This window comes from Dermochelys coriacea, chromosome 1, assembly GCF_009764565.3.
Source record: "Dermochelys coriacea isolate rDerCor1 chromosome 1, rDerCor1.pri.v4, whole genome shotgun sequence".
Lineage (NCBI taxonomy): Eukaryota > Metazoa > Chordata > Testudines > Dermochelyidae > Dermochelys > Dermochelys coriacea.
Genome location: NC_050068.2, coordinates 188,008,537 through 188,027,385, shown reverse-complemented (window position 1 = coordinate 188,027,385; position 18,849 = coordinate 188,008,537). Strand labels below are relative to the sequence as shown.

Sequence of the window (18,849 nt, the reverse complement as noted above, 5' to 3'; positions counted from 1 at the left end):
TCTGCTCTCTTGTGAAGCCTGTAACATGAGACTAAAAAACAATAGAACCAGTAGGTATTAACATTCCATTAAGATAAATGGGAGAAGTTAACTTCAAAGACTAAATGTGACAAATTCAATATTAAGAGTATAAGCAGAGATCTGCTTTAAATACTGGAAACTATATTGTTTCAATGGAAATAAAGATGGATTCAGCCAACAAAGACAGGAAAACTTTGGAAGAAATTATTATGTAGCATCAAGTGAAATTGCTTGAAAAATAATGCGAATGCCTCACTTAAAAGGAACTCAGTAATGGAATAAAATTAGTATTGGTGTGGATATTCTTGAATTCTTCCTACTTTCATTCTTTTTCTTTGCTAATGTTAAGAACATCAGAGGTTCTTTTAGCTTTCTAACACCTTACTGAATGGAACTTTTCAATTACATAAGATATGGATTCATTTTGAAGTATCTCTTAAACACAGTGATAAGAGAGTATTCATTAGAAATTATTCTCTGAAGACAGAGTGAGAAAATTTTGGATAAATACTCAATTTACTATAGGATTTGAGGCAAATTTCAGTGTGAAAGATTGGATTGGTACCCTACAGATGTGTTCTGCTTCACTATTTAGAATTAGCAATTTGATGGACTGTCGAATCACCAGGCTGCTGATGAGTCTATTTATATTGAAGAGGCATGGTGAGATAAGCACCTGCTTGTGTACTTCAGTGAATGATTATCCACCAAGAGCAAATAGGAAGCATTTCCATCAGTTTCAGATATTAAAATGAAAGATGCAATGACTTAGAGCCACAAAAATTATGGGGGATGGTTAGCTAAATTCCAGGGAACGCAGCATTAATGCCTGGTATGATTTATTTTGATCATTAGAGAAATTATTCCTCAGTGTTTTGTCCTAAACTACCAATAATGAAAACATGTCAAAACTGCGAGAGAGACTCGCTGGTACAACCCAGATGAGCTCTCTCTGCTGGACATGCACTAGGCTGCTGCAATGGACAGTGGCGCTCACCACCATTTGCATGTTACCCATGGTGCATCCCATTGTCAGGGGCAGCACCACACATGGAGAGAAAAAGGGCTACCCAGGGAAGGAAAAAGAGAGCCCCCAAATGGAGTGGGATTGCTACTGACTTCATGAGATCACAGTGCCACTTACTGCAATTTGCCCGACAGATCCTCTGTCACTATGGAGAGACCACCAAACCAAACTTGAATGATGCTGCGACCCTAAAGTGAAAGTGGTTCAGCTGAGTGTGCACTTGATACTAGATGCAAATCTTTGGTCCCAAGTGCTCTTGACTTGCTGGGGCTCAACAGAATTGAGGCACTGTCTCTCAGGCTCCAGGTGTCTAGGCATAAACTCTAGGTGCAGATGCCATGTTTGAGCCCACTCTTGGCAGTGAGAACACTGTGGTCCAATTACCTAGGCCCTGAAACTAGTGCCAGCTCTCTCAAGCTTCCTCAGTAGCTGTTGCATGCTCTCAAAGTTCCACCTAAACTGTGGACCCACTAATTTATAGTTTCCCTCTTTGGAGCTATGTGACAGTGTAAGGAAGAGACTCTGCAGAGGGATTTCTAAATACCCACACCTTTTGTCACAGGGAAAGTATACAAGACATACAGATCCATGCAAAAATAATAAATCTTTTCACAAATACCTTCCCTCCAGTGTCCTCACTGCTCCAAGGTGGCCTTTGGGATTTACTGTCCCTGCTCTTCCTGTCCAGTCTTCCCTTCTTGTTCTGGTTGGTGAGAGAGAGCTATCAAGAAAAGAACTTATCCTTTTGTACTTTCCAGTCCCCTCTAACAGATAATCTTCCAGGCCAGCCTCAAAGCTTCCCTTAGGTTAATAAGGTCCCGAACAGGGAATCCTTTGCTTGGTTACAATCCACCTGAGGTCCAGACTAGATGAAAACTCTTTTCTCTGCAACATAATGGGTATGCTGCACTGGACAAAGGCTGTCATGTTTAACAATCCTTACTCACTCTTCTGTCTGCTCACTCGCCTGTCTTCTGTCAACACCCTTGAAATTCCAGTCCAAGACTGAGGCAAAGAGACAACAGGCAGTGTACAGCCACACAACCAAATGGGGCTCACAAAACAAAATGGAGTTTATAGTTTGATATAAATACAGTCAGACATATAGTTAATTGTTACACTCACACAGCTGGTTGTATGTTGTTAATTCACTAACATCTTCACAGAGGTGACAAAATAATGAATTCAGAGATTGGAGCAGAGGCTAATTAGAGAAAATGTGTGTTTCTGACATGGAAAAATAGTTTTATCCTTCATGAAGCCCATTAGTGTCATAGAATCTATTACCTCTATATAGAAAAAGTGAGCTGCTTTAACCCACAGGACATTAAAGATAATACGATCAGGTTTAAAATGTACAAATCAACATATAAAAACACAAAGGCATAGCATGAGAGAGGCTAAATTCAATAATTTATCACCAAATTGCAAGGGTTTTCTGTTGCTGTTTGTAGACCAAACTAAAGATAAATACTAACCTGGAAATTCACTACCTGGGTTGAGCTAACCTTGAAAAGTGTGGATTTTATTGTGTCTGATTTGAATTTCAGTATAGTTCATTTCATTTTTAATCACCCCGACTACATTATATTTTTATATGTTGCTTTTTTGTTGTTGCTCATAAGATATAATCTTTCAAAAATTTGTTATCTATAAATCTGTAAATTCAGAATAGGTAGATCTTGTAATCAAAGTAGCTTATGATGTCATGAACCTCTATAGAAAATTTAATGTGCATTTATTCTGTGTATGACAACCATTTTAACTAAAACTGTTTGCTCTTTAAAAAGGTGCCAGTGGTACATAAAGGCCAAAATGAAGTCTGAAGAAAAAAGAAGGGCTCATTTGCAAAATGGACATTGTAAGTAATACAACATTGTGTTATTTAATGCCTATGTTGCATTTTCAATGAAAGTTATATATTGTTTTCTCTATACATTTTTACCCTGACCCTGTAATTTAATCCATGTGGAAAAACCCCTTAGTTTGTGCAGATCCACACTGATTGTAGGATCAAGGCCTCTCTTGTTATCTGTGTAGCCTCTTTGCAAAAGTTAATTGAAAAACTTGCATTTATTCTACTGAGCAAGTTTGCAAGGGAAAAGGTTCATCACCTTTTGGATTTCAATGTTTACACTTTTTGTCAGTTTTCCAGGCTTGCCTGTGAATTCACAGCTGCTCTGTATTATATTATTCTTTATGAAGTGATTATCAATAGATTCTGCTCCTGTGGTGCATGCAGCTTACATGCATGAGATCGGACACTTTTGATTAGCAGTGCAGTCCTGCGGTCATTGTTCAAGGAGGACTCCTCATACCCACCTCCATGCAAATAGACTACTGCTTGTTAGTCAGTCCGAGTGAAATCTGTGTGGACAATCACTGAGAAAAGAACAGTTATTCTACCCTATAGTAGCTGTGGTTGTTTGAGGTGTGTTATCAACACAGATTTCACAACCTGCCCTCCTTCCCCATTACTGCTCAGTCCTTCTCTTCTGGGATTCTATATTGATGAAGGAACTATGGGACAGTTGGGCCTACTCTACCGTTTATGCCCTGAGGTGCAGGGGCACAAGGGCACTGAGGTGCAGGTACTGCCCCAATGGATACTGCTAGCCCAAAAGAATCTGATCTTGTACACCTGGGGCACATGTGCAACAAAGGTGGAATCTCTATGGACAATAGATCTCGAAAAACCATAGTTCCTATAGGGCAAGTAACCATTCTCTTTGTGGTGGTTTCCCACTTCTGCTGGGAAACATGACAAATTGGATGTGCCAAAAATAAACATTAACAGTATTCTATCTGTATATTTGCCATTTCCAGTGTTTCCATATTGGTAGTGTCTTCCTTAATGGTAATACACTGCCTTCCAAGTGTGTTAACAGTATCAAAATCATTGATACGGATGTATAGTAGTATTACATGAAATACTAAAATGGAGATTCAATATTTTTCTGCTGAAGAGCTACTTTTTCCCAATGCAAGAAATTATCTTTAAATTAGTTAAATCATCTCCAAATCTGAAGAATAGGGGCTGAGTATTCAATTGAAGGATTCATATATGCACATTTAATTATAACCTTGCTTAATTTTATCATCTTATTTACTAAAGTGCCCAATTCCTCCACTTACCTTACTCATAGTCCCATTGAATATTTACTATACTGCTTGCCTGGTAATGTAGTACTTTACATAAGGGTAGCAGAATCAGGCTCCAAATTATAAACCACCCTTTGGAAAGCAGGATGGGAGTTCGGGGGTGGAGGTCTTTATCTTTGAATGAGTGAATGAATGAATGAATGAATGAATATTCATGATGGTGCAAGGTATTGGATTAGCAGAACTGGAGACTGAAGTCCTCTATTAATCCAAATATAAACTTCCACGCATGCTGCCCTACTTCTCCAGTGTCGCTCAAGCCCACGTAGAAAGACCACTCTATGCGGGGAGGGTATTGTTACTTCCATATTCATTCAATCCCTGTCAGCTCTAAAGCTGCCAACAAGCATGCCAACTGTTGTAGATGTTTGGCCACCCATTCATTTTACATAGGCTACAATGTAATTAGCAATCGGTTGTTAATAATTTTCAGTCACTATTGACCTAGTCCAGATTGTGTCTGTCATCTTAATATGAAAGGCTTAATATCCCATCACTAATGCACTGAACCATCTGTTCACTGCATTTTTTAAAGTTAATATTGGTTATAGCATGGGAATGTTTGTTGAAGGATTTTTGACTAAAACATAAGTAAAATCTTCCTTTCTTTCCAGTGCGCTTCCCAGGAATAAAAACGTATATTGATCCAGACACATATGAAGACCCATCTCTTGCTGTCCATGAGTTTGCAAAGGAGATAGATCCTTCAAGAATTCGTATTGAGAGAGTTATAGGGGCAGGTAAAAGCATGCAGGCTTACAAAAATATTAATAATTGTCTCCTCTAGACATAGGGAAACTGCCTTACTCAACTTGAAGTCATATGGTGGTAATCAAATACTGTAACAAATGTGGGCAGAGTTTCCCAACAGGCAAGGACACTCTGGGACAGCTCTCACCCACAGTGCTAAAGACAACAGAAGTGGCAATAGAAGTCTTTCCTGTCCTGCTGCTATAGAAAAATGGATGGGCTACCCATTCTTTTGAAGAGTCCAGAAGAATAAATGGGAACTAATTGCTCCCTCAAGATCAGGAAAGTGTGGATGATAAAGGTCATTGCTCTGCCTCAAGAAGAAGAGTCCAGATTGATGGCAGTGATAATCTGCATCTCTTAGCTTCTCCACTGAATGTTGGAGGCCAGTCCTGGAATTCTTCTTTGCTGTCCTCCCTCCACTGTATAGGAAACACTGCAAGTAGAAGTTCAGTCCTCCCTCCATAAGTTGGCTAGGGTTATCTAGGGATGTTGAGTCTTCAGAGAGCAGTACACTCTGACTTTAGGGATGGGTGGCTGAATATTTATAAGAAAAGATTGTGACAGATGTATAGTCTTTGCAAATATTTTGCTGTATTCTAAAGTTTAATTAAAAGACAAAGAAAAAAAGGGTTCCTAGCTGGTCTGGTGGGGAAGATTGACAGATAAATCTAGTGATGCCTGTCTTTGGCTGTCTGGGTGTGGAAATAGACTCCAAGAAAATGCAAACAGAGGCATGAAGATAACCTATTCCTATTAAAAGGGACATGGTAGGACAAGTAGGTATGGAAAAAAAATTGTATTCACCAAGTAACAGGAAAAAAACAAAATCAATGCTGTTTGGCAAACTATGTGTCACTGAGGCCACATTTTGCTCTATCATCTGACATAGATTAGATATATCCCAAATGATATTCAGTTTGCCAAGTACTGCCAGTATGCAAATACAATTTGCAGTATGTTTGTTATTTTTGCAAAGGTTAATTTTCCTCACACCTCTTTCAGAGGTTCCCTCTGTTAAGTCTGTCTTTCAGAAGATTCATGAACACAAGGCTTTTGACTGACAGAGTTAAATCGATCTTTCCTTCCAAAATGATAAAACCTTTTTCTTTCTTTGAGAGTGTGCAGAATATAGCAAAATCTCTATGAAGACTATAAAAACAGAGCCCGGGGTTTTGGAATGTTTCCACTTATTGTTCACACAAACATGCTCATTGATTTTAAATTCTACATTTTTTTTCAATGGTCTAATTCTTAGTTGGTCTTGGAAAGATAGTCCCAAAACTTGTCAAGATGCGCAGAATGCGGTAGTTTTATTGCACATGAAGTTTTGTTGAATTTTCTTTTCTGATTTCATTTCATGTTGATTTTCATGCCTTTAGTTTCCCTTCAAAATGCAAACTGAAATTCAGCCAAGATTACAGTTTCATCTGATTTAGGGCTGACATTATGCGCTGAGGTTCATATGGGATGGGATTTTCCAAAGTGCCTAAAGATATGAAGAGCACAACTCAATTGAAACTCAATGGGATTCATGCTCCTAACTCTCTTACATGCTTTTTGAAAATCCCACCCTTTGTTTCCAAATTAAATCATCATCTCACCATGCTTTGTTCACAACTCAGTCCAGGTTCACTGAAAAGTTTGCAAAATCTGACCCAAATCCAGGTGGTTGATATTCTTCCAGTTTAGTGGTTTTGTTGTGAAAGCGTTGCACAGCTTCTTTTCACATATATGGTATGTACTGCCATGAAACTGGTTTTTTTTCCACCAAATGCATCCGATGAAGTGAGTTGTAGCTCACGAAAGCTTATGCTCTAATAAATTTGTTAGTCTCTAAGGTGCCACAAGTACTCCTTTTCTTTTTGCCATGAAACTGTATCAAATTTCTGATGGGGGATGAGATGTACAACAGATATTAATGGAACTAGGTGAGAAACAGTCCTCCACTGGTACATCCAAGACAGAAGGCTAACCTGAGCCACAGAAGGCTAACCTTAGCACCTTAGCACTTAGCAGAATGTTTTTTCTCCTGTAGAAATGAATTCATTTTACTAAGGTGGATAAGTATTATTATCCTCATTTTACAGATGGAAAAACTAGGCAGTAAGGGTATGTCTACATTGGGAGTTTTCAGTCCTTTCCCCACAACTGGACTAAAACTGCAGTTTTACCTAAGCAAGTTTAATTGATTCTGGACCATTGTGGTATAGACAGGCCATAGAACTTCCCTAAAATAATTCCTAGAGCAGACTTTTAAAAACCTGTCCAATCTTGATCTAAATTTGTCAGTTATGCAGAATCCACCATGATCCTTGGTAAATTGTTCCAATAGTTAATTACTCTCACCATTAAAAACTTACATTTTATTTCCAGTCTGAATTGTCTAGCTTCAAATTGCAGCCATTGGATTGTGTTATAACTTTCTCTGCTAGATTGAAGAGCCCCTTATTAAATGTGTTCCCCTATTAGGTACTTATAGATGGTTATCAAGCCACCCTTTAGCCTTCTCTTTGTTAAGATAAATAGATTGAACTCCTTGAGTCTAGCATTATAAGGTTTGTTTCTAATCCTTTAATCATTCTTGTGGCTCTTCTCTGAACCATCTTCAACTTATCAACATCCTTTTTGAATTGTGGGCACCAATGGTGCTCCTGTGCCAAATATAACGGTAAAATAACCTCTTTACTCTTACTTAAGATTCTTGTTTATGCATCCCAACATTGCATTAGCCCTTTTGCTCACAGCATCACACTGGGAGCTATGTTTAGCTGATTATCCACCATGATCCCTGCCAAAAAATTTTCATAGTCACTGCTTCCCAGAATAGAATCCCCCATCCTGTAAATATAGCCTACATTCTTTGTTCCCAGATGTATACATTTAACCATATTAAAACACAGATTGTTTGCTTGTGCCCAATTTACCAAGCAATCAAGATTGCTCTGCTTCAGTGACCTGGCCTCTTCATTATTTACCACTCCCACAATTTTTAAAGTCATCTGCAAACTTTAGCAGTGGTTATTAATGACTCTGGAAGAAAAAACAAAATCAAGATGTTAAATAGCACAGGGCCAAGAATCAATCACTGCAGGACCCCACTGGAAGCAGACCCACTCAATGATTATTCCCTGTTTACTGTTACATTTTGAGACCTATCAGTTAACCAGTTTTTAATCCATTTAATGTGTCTGTTAATTTTAAATTATTCTACTTTTTTAGTCAAAATGTTGTGCCCAGTCAAACATCTTACAGAAGTCTGAGTATATTACATCAACATTACCTTTATCAATCAAACTTGTAATCTCGTCAAAAAAAGATATCAAGTTAGTTTGACAGGATCTATTTTCCATAAACCCATGTTTATTTGCATTAATTTTGTTAGCCTCCTTTAGTTCTTTATTAATCAAGTCCTATATTAGCCACTCCATTATCTGGCCTGGGATCGATGTCAGGCCAACAGCCCTTAAATTACTCAGGAGAGCGAGGAATGGAACACAGATCTCCCAACTCTTAGTACTGTGTCCTGTGCAGTGGGTCACTCTGCCTTCTGCAAAGGTACTCATAAACAATTAGGCTACTGCAGATTAGCATTCAGGCACAGTAGCTGACACTGAGATACCCAATTCTGTACAACTTTTATTTGAGATTAGAATCTGTCTGCAAAGTCTCTGCTAGTTAAAAAGGTAGGAAGTGTAAGGTCATTTTAGTATAAATCGCCTGCACAGGAACATAGATTGATGACACTGCAGTGGACTAAAGTCTTTTAAAACAGCATTATTCTTTTATGTATTTGGGAAAGTGTCTCGATTAGGGTTGCAGAAATGATACCCAAGAGTCAATGTATGTAAAATGAACACAGTGAAAAATGTTTAAAAAACTGCTCAATATATGTGATACAGTTTTCCCAGTTACAGAGCCCTTCCAGACTGTAGATTAGCCTCCACTTGTAGCTTTTACTGGCATGCCAGCCTGAGCGGGAATATCTACACTGCTATTTTTAGCCCCATAGTACAACCCCCGCTAGCCTGAATCAGTTGCCCTCGGCTCTCAGACTCACTCTTGTGGGTATTTTTTGCAATGTAGGCATACCCTCAGAGATGGGAACTCTTGAGTTCTAATCCAAACTCTGAGTCACTTTTCCTTTCTGTGCTTTAGTTTATCTCATCTGTAAAATGATGATGACTTATAATTGTTTGCCTCTCCATTACAAAAGTGTTAGGTTAAGTTAGGTATTTCCTTGGATAAGTCAGCCTTCTACTGTGTCAGCATGCAAGTCTTACGTTATCTAGAAGATGCTTTTTTGTTGGACACAAGTCCTTAAATGCATAGGCTTTGGGTGAAATCATATACTTTATTGGGTAGTGTAACAAAGAATTTTAAATTCATGTGCCCAGCCCTATTCCAAGTGAAGTTACAAATTTCCCATTGACTTCAACAGGAACAAGATTAGGCCATGAGTGAAATATATACAAAACAGACAAACATACAATTAGAACATCTGTCTTTATGTGTATATATTTTGTTTCCAACTAAATTGCATGTACGATGTCTTGTGAATATCATCTTAGTACCTGCTAAATCCTTATGGCACTTCTTGCAAGAGACATTCAATTAATTTTTCTTACAGAATATATTTTTAATGAATAAAAGGGGGAAGGTCATAGAGTTGAGCTAGCTGACAATGACAGTATGTTTGCAGAGCTTCATCTTCTCTGAACATCTTAAAATATTGTGGATGATTCATGTTACACTGAAAAAAAAACAGGCTGTTAATCTGGAAAGTTTCCACCAGAGAAAGATGAGTCAGAGCAGGGCATAATTATGTTCAAACTCTCAGATTCTAAGAAGTATAGAGGTCAGGCACTTGAAAGGAATTGGAAAATTCTTTTATTGGGGGAAATGCATACTGTTAAATTTCCCGATCTGAGCTCAATCACTCAACCAGACAGAGTGATTGAGAGCTCCTAGAAACACTTTTCTACATAGGAAAATTATTGAGACTTTGGTGCTGTGCCCATAATGCTCCTGTATACCATTAAACTGAAAATCTCTGTGGAGGGAAGCTCAACTGAAAAAATACAGAGGATGAAATTGGGTTCAGTTCCTAGCAGTTAACCTGAGATCTGCGCTGTCAGACACAAAAATATGAGCATTTCCCAAAGGGAACTATGTATGAGTCTGGCTTGAAGAACTGTGGTTTATAATATTTATTTCTGCAAAGTTCCATTTATTGTATTATTGATATACTACAATGGTAGATGCCATGACGATTCAGAAATGTTAATAGGTTTGTCTTTCCTTAAGAATCTCTTCTCTTTATACAGTAGAACAAGATTCAGTGATTTATTCATATCCTATTTGAGTATTGCCCTTACACTCCAAAGATGAAAATGTACAAGTATTTTACATAGATTTGGCCATTTTTCTCTCCAGTACACTTAGATGTGACACTCTTCTGTTGAACACACAGAAATGAATCTATGCTTTACCTCTTTGCCCTCCCCGTGATTTAAGTGTTGTATTTCATTATCCAGGAAAATGCTACCTTTCTGCACTTCTTTTGTTATTGAAAAGCCTGTGTGAAGATAAGGGTCCTTTCACCAGGCCCTAAATCGATAGGGTGACCAGATGTCCCGATTTTATAGGGACAGTCCTGATTTTTGTGTCTTTTTCTTAAATAGGCTCCTATTACCTCCCCCCCCCCCCCCAACCCCTGTCCCAATGTTTCACACTTGCTCTCTGGTCACCCTATGAATGGGGTACAACTTGGATAAAGTAAGAGAGCTCATGATAGTGAGAGGTCCTCAGGTCCGTGGTAGCATGGAAAAAATCTGGATAGTTTAGGTAGTTTTCTCTCCAGAACAATTCCATTAGTTGAGATTGAGTGGGTTCTTTATTATGGGAAGGTATTTTTCCTCCTCTGAGTACAGATGGACTGAAACCATACATCAAAACTAAATAAATTTAATGGATAGAATCTTGTAAGACTGTTTTCTTTTTAACTCAAGTTTTGATGACTATACGACACAGGTTTTAAGTGTGAGTGATTTTTTTCACTATTCACCATGCACGGAGAGTGTTTACATCCTCTGCTTATCAAATTGTTGGCTTTTCTACTAAGACAGTTTAGTGTATCAGTGCTGGTGGTTTTGGCAGACACAGGACTAGGAGCCACAAAATCCAGAATTCTAATTCCAGTTCTGACACTGATTCTTTGTATGGTCTTGCGCAAATCATTTAAACTTGTTGTCTTCCCCATTTTGTAAAATATGGATAATAATACCTCCCTACTTCATTAAGATGTTGTGGAGATTGATTAATGTTTGTAAAGCACCACACAATTGGTAATATTACTACAGGCTACTAGAAAGATGTCAGATGGTTTTAAAAAAAAAAAATTTTTTTTTGGCTTCTGCTTACCTGAAGCAGCTGTCAACCCCAGGGCCATTGGAGTAGTGGCTGGCAGTCCGCACTAGGGCTGCCTGAATAGCTGACTGTAGGTCAGCCCCGGGCTCACCGCAGCAGCAGTCCCTGGGCCCACCGGAGCTGCAGACCCTAGGCCCACTGGAGCAGCGGCAGAGGTTGGGTCAGCCCCCCTGGGGCAGGAGCTGCAGCGGTCAGCCCCTGCCGCAGAAGCAGTGGCAGGACTGGAGGAGCTGCAAGCCCCTGGCAGCACTCAATTTGTTCCCCCCCCCCCCCCGGGTATTTTTAGAAAAGTCAGGGACAAATCACGGGCTTTGGTGAATTTTTGTTTATTGCCCAAGACCTGTTCCTGACTTTTTTACTAAAAATACCCGTAACAGAATCTTAAGTTTACTAGAAAGGCTGCACAAATATCTTTAACTCAGCTTCACTGCACATATACATTACAATAAAGTCCTTAATTACAGGATCACATACGATTTCTAAAATAACATGTAGCAGTTTGCAATAGGTTTCCATTCTTTTTGTCTTACACTAATTTCATTCTCATAGGAGTTCTGAATACATTTATTGATTTAGGCATTTTACTTTGATAACTTCTTTTAATTCTATGCTATTTTCTTTAATAATTTTGTCAACAACTATACACGGTATAATTTCTTTTCAGTCACCAGCACAGTGTTCCTTACATGCAAATTATCACTTTCTCCTTGTTATATCTAATCTACAATATGTTGTTTTACATACTGTTTACTGTAGATATGGATTTGTTTAGATATCATTCATGAACTCCCTAGCACAGAATTACATGACAGAGAACAACACAATATTATAAAATGCTATGTGTTTATGGTTCTAGAAATAAATTGTATGATAACATATTGTCTTTGAGAAGCAATATGGGATTGTGTAATTGTACCATATATTGTAAAGCACATGTCCAATGAGGCAGAATTAAAGTTTCATGTACAACCCTAGCTACAGTATGTACAGGTTTTTTGTTTAGTTTTATAGAAAAAAATCATAACACAGAAATATTTGGTTAGACACAACCTGAATCAGGTAAGAGATCTTACCTTCTGTGCACATGTACTAATTAACCAAGTTAGCTAATTGGGTAGGTAAAGTGTAGCCTTCCTTTGCTCTCCGTGTATCCCATGCACCTCATAAGGAGACCAGTTCAGCCAAGCACTTAAGAAAATGGTTGTCTATCCAGCCCCTATTCAGCAAAGCACCTAAGCACCTATTGATTTAAATGGGATTTAAGTACATAAAGTTAAGCACACACTTAATGTTTTGAAGTATGAGAGCTACGATGCACAATGGGAAGTACCTTGTTGCCCACTTTACCTGCTGTTCACTGAATCAGGTGGAAAATACCTTATTCTCTGTGCACATTTACTAATTAACTAAGGGTATGTCTACACTGCAAAAAAGGTGGCATCTTAATTTGAGTTAGTTAATTTGGATTAAAATAACAATGAAGACACAGCAACTCGGCTTTTACCTCAAGTTAGCAGCTCAAATTCAAACCCAAGCCTCTTCATAGGCTTTAACTTGAGCTGCTGAGTTGCTGTGTCTTCACTGATATATTAACACAAATTGTCGTGCCGAAGTTAAGAACACATCTTTTTTTGCAGTGCAGACCAGTGTTCTCAATCTATTTACCATCATGGGCTACATATGTAGCTCTCTATGTTATGTGGGCTGTATCCACACAGTATATATACTATTTGTATAGGCCTGAGGATGTCAAATGGGCTGCAGCTATGTGCTGATTGGGCCACAAGCAGCCTGCAGGATGAGAACCACTAAGTGTAGACATACTTAAAAGTAGCTAAGTGTGTAGGTAAGTCACATCCATCCTTTGCTCTGAGGGTTACTAAAAATTGCTTTTAAGCCCATACCAAATACACTGTTGATACTTGGAGGGCAGGTTTCAAGGAGTCATAAGTAAATCAAAATCAATATTCACAAAACCATCTTTTCCTCAGCAAGGGCTGCACTTCCATGTCAAATTTAAATTTTCTACCCCAGCCATTTTGGTATCTCAGCCATTTTGGTACTGTTTAAAAAAAACTTCATACAGACTGATGTCATTTTAACCAGAAGTATTTTTTTCATTCTCCAGTCAATATTACCTGAATTATTTATGCTCATATTTTCAATAAAATAAAATATTGAGAAAATATTCTGGTAGACACAAAACATGGAAAATTTGAGCCTGAAAGAAGAAAGTTTTGGAAAATTATGATTGATATTAAGGGGTTAGGATGGAAATAGTCACTGTCATGCCCACTCCCAAGAAAGGCAATATAAACCCGTGGAATCCAGGAAGAGTGGGAGGGATTAAAAATAACTTTACAACTTGTCTTCCCCTCAACATACAGCAACAGCAGCAAACACAAAGCAGTACATTTAAATGTGAACATAATCCTTTAATATTTATTATTAGATATTTTAACAACTAGCCAATGAAGATCAAGTTCAGTAGATTTTGCCACAACGAAAACAGCCAATTTGTTTTATTTTTGCATAATTTTTGAAAACCAAAGATGAGACTGCACCCTGTGTGTACAAGACAGCCATCACTGGATAAGAATTCTGTTCCCTAATACTCTATAAAAGGCGAAGTGAGTTTGCTATGAGTTTGATTGTTTTCGTTTCTGAGTGAGGCTCTGCCTAAAGCTCAACTCACCAGACTATTGCCATAAGAAAGGTAGTTGCAGATTTAAACTTCCAGAATCTTTTTTCCCCGGCCTCTTTGTTTTGAAGGAGGGATGGAGGAGCTGTGAAGCATCCAGAAGTGCTAAATTGCACTAGGACTTATCTTCAGAGCACTTTCTGATGGCTCTTCAAAGTGAAACAGCCTGAAGTTAAAGTGAATCCTCTAAGTCCTCCTTCTGAAAGCAGCTGGTGCTGGGAATGATGATAGAACTTTAGGATGAAGGTTCTGCCTTCATATGTCAAGTTGGCAGGGTTGCACAATGTCATCTTTGGGCACAATTTGAGTCAAAGCATTAGACAACGTAGTTTATATTATCAATTGTCTTGACAATACTGGATTGCTCCCTACAGTACAGTACTTAAAAAGCCTGGCAGTGTTTGCCCATTAGCGTGTGTTAATTTCACTAGGAAAGATGTAAGTGGGTTCTGCTGACTTAATGAAGCAAGCAACTTAGAAAGATGAAAAGAGTGGCTCTTTTGAGAGTGAAAATCTAGGGTGTGGTTTGAATAGTCCTTATGTACCAACCTGAGGAGCTGCCAAGCTTGGGGAGAAGGCTTCAGCTGAATTTCATTTTCTTATTGCTAATAAAGCCAAACTCCAGGAAGGGAATGGATTAGACTTTACACAGTATGTGGACTTTGTTGTGGAGCACATTGATAATGGCACCTGCTCATATATAGCATCATGAGTTATGAGTAATTTTTTAAACCCCTCTGCAAAAGAGATACAAAAGGAGGGAGAAAAGGAACACCAGGAACAGCAGCAACAGCCTTCAGCTGCAGCCTCAGAAGAGCCTCACTAGGCTATGTTGTAATTTATGAAGGAGAATAGGGACAGCGGTCAGAATTTCTGAAGCAGATGTTTCAGGTTTGTTCCCTGAGGGATACCACCCAGGTTTTTAGGACACACCAGCCCATATCTGTCTAATACAGGACTGGATGAAGACTCTGAAGCATCTGCTCACATGTATATTATCTATTGTTTTCCTCAGGCTGTGTCCCTGGGCTTTTTGGTGTAGATAGAGGTACAGAGTCTGCACTGTTCATTAAGATATCACAGAATGCTCCCCTCCCTTCCTGGTGCATTGTCTCTGTTCCTGGGCCAGTGAGGAAGGGTGGGGGATGGTATCACCTCCTCTTCTTTCTGAGTGACATGTTCCCCAAAGGGAGTGAAGGCTCAATAGAGAGAGACTATTACTGTGATTTGCTCTCACTGAATCAAGAAATGGGCAGGGTCATTTCCTTGCATATGGCACCCTGCTCACTCAACTGGGCAACCACAATCTAGCCCTAGGTACCAGAGAAATAATACTTATTGGCTCTTGCTAGGCTGACTCCATGCACCATATTAAGACTAGGCAGGATTTTATTTGCATGAAAGTTGATATTATCAAGATATTTTCACACCCAGTTTACCTTAGACTTTAGTCCATCCTGTGCTTTGCTGCACATTGGGCTACCCAGATTTGCCATCCTTTGCCTGTCAACTGCCCTTCTCTCCAAATCTTCCCATTTCATGTTAAGGTGCTTGATGTCATTCAGAACTGTTCATTTCCATGTTATTTGCTGTCTTCCTCTCTTTCTTCTTGTGTTTTTTGGCTTCCATTCAAGAGCAGTATTTGGTAAGCATTCTCAGAACATGTCCCCGCCACTAATGTCTTCTTTTGTAGATTATTTGTGAGAGGGTACCTTGTTCAGTAATTTTTCTGACTTCTTCATTAGTCTTCCTAGCTCTTTATTCCCAATATTTTTCTCAGACATTTGTGATGAAATGTAACCAGCTTTTGCATATATTTCTTGGTAAGTTGCCATATCTCACTGCTATATGTTGTGATAGCGATAACAGTTGCTTTGTATACATTCAGCTTTGTCTTGAGGGAGATGTTTTCGAGTTGCCAGATGTTTTTGAGTCTTCCAAATGCAGCGTTTGACTTCCCAGTTCTTCTTCTTATTTCCTCAGAACTAGTACCATCTTGGCTGAAGGTACTTCCAAGATACGTAAAATTGTCCAACGTCTCCAGTTTCTCCTCTTCAATTTTGATTTCTGTCCCTATAGTCCCCATTAACATGACTTTACATTTCTTTGCATTGTATCACAAACCTATCTTCTCCATTACTTCTTTTACTTGGTTTGTGCATTTTTGTAGTTCATTGGCATCCTCACTGATAACAGCAATGTCATCAGCAAAGTCTAGATCAAATAGCCTTGAATTGTTCCATTTAGGCCATATGTTGCTTTGTTTTACTCCATAGTCAATGACTAGCATAAACAAAAAAGGAGACAAGACGCACCCCTGCCTTATACCTGTCTTGATGCTGAATGGCTTACTCAATCCATTTTCCATTTCAATGCTGCATTTTCAGTTGGCATAGAATGCCTTTATAATAATTCATTTTGTTGGAATTCCATATTGTTCCACAATTTTCCACATTGTTTCTCTGTTTACACTATTGAATGCCTTTTGAAACAAGGCAAGACTCCTTGGAATTCAATTGTGTTCTCAATAATCCGTCTCAGGGTGAAAATAGTGTCTGTGCATGATCTCCTTTCGTCTAAATCCAGATTGTTGTTCACATAGGATGGTATCCATCTTTCTTTTCATCCTGTTCAGGAGGACTGTTGCTAATACTTTTCCTGTGACAGATAGAAGTGTTACTCCCCTCCAGTTTGAACCATTGTTTAGATCACCTTTCTTTGGTAACTTCATTATGATACTGAAGATCCATTCTTCCATCACTTCCTCCTCATCCATATTTTGTTGCACAGCGAAAAGATGACTGATTCCACGTCTTCACCTCCATATTTCAACATCTCAAGATGAATGCCATCCAAACCAGATGCCTTGTTGTTTTTCAGCTTCTGCAATGCTTTTTTTATTACTTCCATTTTTATCTCAGCTACATCTATATCTAGGTCTAATGGTTTATCATTGTTAAATTCCAGTTTTGTAATTAATTCTGGTTGGTTTAACACTTCTTTGAAGTGTTCCACCATCTATTTTCTTGTTCCTCCTGTGTTTTCAAAATTTCTCCTTGTTTCCCTTTCACTGGGACACTTCTGAATTTTATCCATATCATGTTAACTGTTTCAGGATTGTGTAGACTGTTCTTGTATTGTTTCTTTCCCCTGCTTCTTCAGCTTCACTAGCATTTCTATCCAATTTTGCTTATCTTCTTTGCAGTGTTTCTTTACTGTTTGTCAAGGTTCCTGTAGGTTTGTTTTGTTTCTTCAGTCACATGTTGTAATACTACAGCCTTTTGTTTTCTTCTTTTGTCTATAATTTTCCATGTTGCTTCTGAGATCCACTGTTCTTTATTGCTTCCTCTCTTTCTACCAATTATCTTTTCAGCTGCTTCTAGCATAGCTGTTTTGAAAAGATCCCAGTATTCTTCCACTTTGTTTTCTTCAAGATCTTTAAGGGCCTTAAACCTATTCTTGACCTCTATCTGGTACTCTTTTTGTATTCTACAATCTTGTAGTTCCTGTGTATTGAACAATCCGAGTCTGTGTTCTTTCTTTTTACATGCTTTGAACTTCAATTTGATGTTTGCTTTCAGCAAATGGTGATTGCTCTTGCTAGGCTGACTCCATGCACCATATTAAGACCAGGCAAGATTTTATTTGCATGAAAGTTGATATTATCAAGATATTTTCCCACCCAGTTAAGTTACAATAAATATGGTTGACTTTGCTAAAATGCTTACTAAGTCATTCCACTCATCCTTTAGCAGGCAGCAACAGCTCCTGTTCAGATGATAAATCTGAATCCTTTTCTTCAAAACTGGGCAACTAGGGGAGATATGTAGATAACACAATTTCAGCCAGATCAGATATACTGCAGAAAGCTATACAGCCAATACACCAAAATTTCCATTTGCTTTGATTGTCATTTGTCTGTAGTTACTTCTATAGGTGAAAACTAAAACATTCAAGATACTAAAATTCATTCATGCCTTATGGACAACAACTCTTGATATTTAAGTATTTTTAAATGAATTATGTACTTATGAAAGATGTCTGATGACACACTATCCACAGAACTTATAAAGCATGGGAAACAACACTACACGCTACTCTCCTCTGACCAATGTTTTTACATCATTCTGGATGCATCACCTCTACAGGTGAGGAGATTTCAGTTTCCAGGGCCATTCAATCCTTGGCCTCTTTGACAAGAGAGCCAATACGGATTCTAATCGTGATTGTTTTTATGATGTTAAGACTTGTCCTGGATAGAGATCAATTTTTTAAACTTTTATTTAGGTAAGAGAGAATATTAAATGACTATAAAAACCAAAGGAAAAAATATTCTCCAACAGGAATAGAATCATGCTTTTCCTAGATCTAAGTCTGATTGCTCAAGTTTGAAGACTTTAGCTAAACAAGAGAAACGTTGACCCTGCAACAGTAACTTGTGTATGTGTGTAATAAATAGAAGCTAAGAGCCAGAAGTCAGTGAAGTTGACATCTTTTCTTGCTCAGGGGAAAGCTGCTGCTAACTAGAAAAAACTGTAGAGTTCACTAACTGATCAGCTTTAATTATGTGCAAATGATCCTTGTTTTAGTAACACAAAACTGACTTTCCCTATTGTACAGTTGGCAGAAAGAAGTTAATTGAGCAATCCAGAAACTTGTTCTGTAGATACCATGCAGTCCTCTCTTTCAGCTTGTCAAAATATGATATTATGTTTTGTTTAAAGTCAAATAGGCTTAGCTAAATGCTTACCACTCTGGC

General features: G+C 38.3%; 1 protein-coding gene across 4 annotated transcripts in view; it reads left to right on the top strand.

Annotated features, from left to right (window-relative positions):
• EPHA6 (EPH receptor A6) overlaps positions 1 to 18,849 on the top strand; it is an 844,148-nt gene that overhangs the window by 623,981 nt on the left and 201,318 nt on the right. For all 4 annotated transcript variants that reach the window (XM_038403007.2, XM_038402996.2, XM_038402988.2 and 1 more), the window contains 2 exons: positions 2,839 to 2,909; positions 4,825 to 4,950. In XM_038403007.2, the coding sequence (XP_038258935.1) occupies positions 2,839 to 2,909; positions 4,825 to 4,950 (197 nt within the window). The remainder of the gene's footprint in view (positions 1 to 2,838; positions 2,910 to 4,824; positions 4,951 to 18,849) is intronic.